Source organism: Prunus mume, linkage group LG2, assembly GCF_029339155.1.
Source record: "Prunus mume cultivar Tortuosa linkage group LG2, ASM2933915v1, whole genome shotgun sequence".
Taxonomy (NCBI): Eukaryota; Viridiplantae; Streptophyta; class Magnoliopsida; order Rosales; family Rosaceae; genus Prunus; species Prunus mume.
Genome location: NC_142699.1, coordinates 26,483,831 through 26,487,638, shown reverse-complemented (window position 1 = coordinate 26,487,638; position 3,808 = coordinate 26,483,831). Strand labels below are relative to the sequence as shown.

Sequence of the window (3,808 nt, the reverse complement as noted above, 5' to 3'; positions counted from 1 at the left end):
TGCAAGTACAGTACCGTATTAAATTAGTTTCCTAATGGGATCAGCTGCCTTTTGCTCAATCTCAATCTTACCCTCAGCAAATCCAATTTTGTCCTCAGCCTCCTTTGCTCCACTCCCTCTCGCCTCTCGGATCCGCCGGATACCGTGCACCCTCGTATCCGGGGCCTACAGAAGAACTCGCCGCCGGCGCAGAACTCGTCGGAAGCGTCTTCCCGATAACGACATGTCGGTTGCCGTTCCCATTTCCTCACCCCCTCGCCGGCTCGACTTGGACGATGCGCCGTTCCTCGGTTCCAGGATTAGTAAGCTCTTTCTTTTTTTCTTTAATTCCCTTTTATTGAAATGTTACTATGATAATTTCATAGTCTTTTAAGTGTAAAGATTGAAGCTTTTTTTTTTTTTTTTTTTAAATTAAAAAAATTTTGAAATTGGGTTTTAGCAAAATGTGATAAAGATTGAACCTTTACTTAGCTTTGGCCACTCTCTGAATACCAGGTGCAGCAGAAAGGAATGTGTTGACACCTAATGCGGAAGGAGATACAAGCATGCCTTCTCCTAGCAAAACAGCTCCTCACAAGAACAAGCATCGAATGATCAAATTCTTCGGGGTCGATTTGTCGCCTGACAATGTGGCTGTTGCCATGGTGTATTTTGTTCAAGGTGTTCTTGGCCTTGCAAGGCTTGCTGTCAGTTTTTATTTAAAAGACGATTTGCATCTAGACCCTGCTGAGGTATGTATCTACATCTTTATTTTCATACCTTTTCCATTTTTGTGGAACTAGTTTCTTTTATGTATTCCCTTTGTAGATTGTAGCTTTTTCAATTGCTTGTTTGATGAACCGTGAACTTAAATTGATGTTGGTATGCACTGATTAGTAAAGAATTTACTTTGAGGATCCTAATTAGTTTGAAAAAGGTGCTGATGGGATAATGGCATTCTGGCTTTGAATTACTAATTTGTGGGTACTTTTTAATTGTTTAAATTCGATAAGGGTATTATTTATCTTTGATTTTCGTAGTCTTGATTACTGACAAATTTTACGTGGTTGACTAGACAGCTGTGATTACCGGCTTGTCTGCATTACCATGGCTGATTAAACCTGTCTATGGGTTTATTAGGTGTGAATCTATTTGCTATCTCTATCTCAATTTGCTAGCCCTCTGTTACTGTATTTTGTTATTTTTGTTTTAGAACAATTTTTTGGTCCTTGCAGTGATTCTGTCCCACTATTTGGGTACCGAAGAAGGTCATACTTGATTTTGTCAGGGCTTCTTGGTGCACTGTCATGGAGCTTGATGGCAACTGTTGTTGATGGCAAGTTTAGCGTTGCTTTCTGCATAATTCTTGGATCTCTTTCTGTTGCCTTTTCTGATGTGGTAAGTATCTGCTAGTTACTACCTTCGTAGGTTTGAGTGTAAAGGAAAGCTATATTGTCTCATGTGTCATAATATGTTCCTAACATGGTTTTTCAGTAAAAATTTTGAGTTGATGATTTATTTAGATTGTTCTTTAAATTCAAGGATTTCTACATGGAAAATCCTCTGAACATATTAGATTATGTTATGTACACATTTAGTGTATCTCAACTGTCTATATGATAGAAGGGATGAGATGCTGTTACGTAACTAGGTAAGTTTGATAATTATTAGTAAATTTTTTATATGTATGTATAAAGAGAGAGAGAGAGATGATGATGAAATTAAAAAAAAAGAAAAAAGAATGCTCTCTAAGAGAGAATATATATAGTAGGTGGCTCTGATCCACAATTCTCTCCTTTGAGATTCCAACTAAGATAACATTGAAAAAATTTGAGAAGATTGGGAGGAAAAGCCCTAAAATGGTTGCAGAGGAAGAAAGAGTCTAGACTGTCTGGTTTAATTTGGGGAAATGAATTAGACCTAGTTGTTTTCATTGGTCAAAAGGTTGAATGCAGAATCAGAACCTCCGACATGAAATAATTTGTCTTATTTTTTGTTCAGTCGTTTTCCTTATGTGGCATACTGTATAAACCATGTCAAAACTGAAGTATGGTGTAGGTTGTAGATTCCATGGTTGTGGAGAGGGCTCGTGGTGAGTCACAAAGTATGTCAGGTTCTCTTCAGTCTTTGTGTTGGGGATCTTCAGCTTTTGGCGGAATTGTGAGTTCCTACTTTAGTGGCTCCTTGGTGGATGCTTATGGTGTAAGGTACATAAGGTTGCTGTATTGGAATGTAATTTCCTATTGTTCATAAACATCTGAAGGAATCTTTTTTTTTTCCTTCATCTTTTCAATTTTTGATGTTTCAGATTTGTTTTTGGCATCACGGCTTTGCTACCACTGCTGACATCTGCGGTTGCTGTTCTCGTAAATGAGCAGCCTGTGATTGGCGTGGCAAAGGGGACAAATTTTGCTTTGGCTGGTCCTAACTTGCTTGAAAGCTGGAAACAGAATTTTATTCAGTTATGGAATGCTGTTAGGCATCCCACTGTATTTTTTCCCACATTGTTTATTTTCTTGTGGCAGGCAACCCCTCATTCGGACTCTGCCATGTTTTACTTCACGTACGTCCAGTTGATGATTGTGATCATTCTTCTTTACTTTCTAAAAGCTACATGTGTTTCATAGACGCTTTGACTTTGTCTCAATAAATGCATCCGATTCTAATAAGTTTTGGTTTTCAGCACAAACAAACTTGGTTTTACACCAGAATTTCTAGGACGTGTCAAGCTTGTTACCTCAGTAGCATCACTGCTTGGGGTTGGATTGTATAATGGATTTTTGAAAACTGTTCCACTGAAGAAGACTTTTCTTGTTACAACTATCTTTGGTTCAGCTATTGGGTTGACTCAGGTGTGTGATACAAGTTACTTGCTTAAGGCTATTAATGATTCCATCCCTGAATTGACCGAATGAAAATTCTGTAATTTCTATTGATCTTATGTCTCAGGTTTTCCTTGTGACTGGATTAAACCGTAAATTTGGTATAAGTGATGAGTGGTTTGCAATGGGGGATTCTTTGGTTATTACGGTTCTCAGTCAGGTACACATATAGACAAGAAATTAAACTGATGAAGTCACTCGTAGAAGAATAAAAAATGCAATTTCTATTCACGATGACCACATGCTTGTTTCGCAAAACTGATTCTGTGAGTGGTTCTACTGCCAAACTAATTCCTATTTTGTTACAGGCTTCTTTCATGCCTGTTCTCGTGCTGGCTGCTAAATTATGCCCTGAGGGAGTGGAAGCAACACTTTTTGCAACCCTCATGTCCATTTCAAATGCAGGGAGTGTTCTTGGAGGGCTCATGGGTGCTGGCCTGACCCAGCTCCTTGGCATAACCAAAGACCAATATGATAACTTGGCCTTGTTGATCATCCTGTGCAACCTCAGCTCCTTGTTGCCTTTACCACTCCTTGGCCTCCTTCCAGGAGATCATCTTGATGCCAAGCCAGAGGAGAGTGCAGAAGATATAGATATTGAGATGAAGTCTAATTGAGTTTTGGTTGTTTGCCCCTAACCTCATCCAATCCAAGGTTAATTTACATCCCTGTTTTGAGGATCTCCTTCACTCCTAAGCTTAACTTGTAAGTCTTTTGCTCATACTGTAACTCACACATAAACAAGAACGAGAAGAGAGAATTTTGTAGATATCACCCGATAGACATAATGTACATTGATCATGCTATTTTCTTTTTGTTTGAAATGAGTTAATACTTTTAATTGGTATAGTAGTACGAGAAATGCAGCCTCCAGTAATTGCTCATCCTCTTGTGAAAGTTATCCCAGCGCTGTTATGCCTTATTATTATTTGTAGTTTTTCAATCGA

At 38.6% G+C, this 3,808-nt stretch overlaps 1 protein-coding gene across 1 annotated transcript; it reads left to right on the top strand.

The window, feature by feature from the left end:
* On the top strand, positions 1–3,808 carry LOC103324038 (Major facilitator superfamily protein). Its single transcript, XM_008226074.3, has 9 exons — positions 1–302; positions 496–731; positions 1,055–1,119; positions 1,215–1,377; positions 2,038–2,186; positions 2,288–2,542; positions 2,663–2,831; positions 2,929–3,021; positions 3,170–3,808. The coding sequence occupies exons 1-9, from the start codon at positions 35–37 to the stop codon at positions 3,476–3,478; spliced, it is 1,707 nt and encodes a 568-aa protein (XP_008224296.2). The 5' UTR covers positions 1–34; the 3' UTR covers positions 3,479–3,808.

Excerpts from the sequence above, each read along its gene's own strand:
- LOC103324038 (XM_008226074.3), top strand. The coding sequence starts at position 35 with ATGGGATCAGCTGCCTTTTGCTCAATCTCAATCTTACCCTCAGCAAAT. Across the intron at positions 1,120-1,214 it reads CCTGTCTATGGGTTTATTAG|TGATTCTGTCCCACTATTTG; the intron begins GTGTGAATCTAT and ends TGGTCCTTGCAG. Across the intron at positions 1,378-2,037 it reads CTGTTGCCTTTTCTGATGTG|GTTGTAGATTCCATGGTTGT; the intron begins GTAAGTATCTGC and ends AGTATGGTGTAG.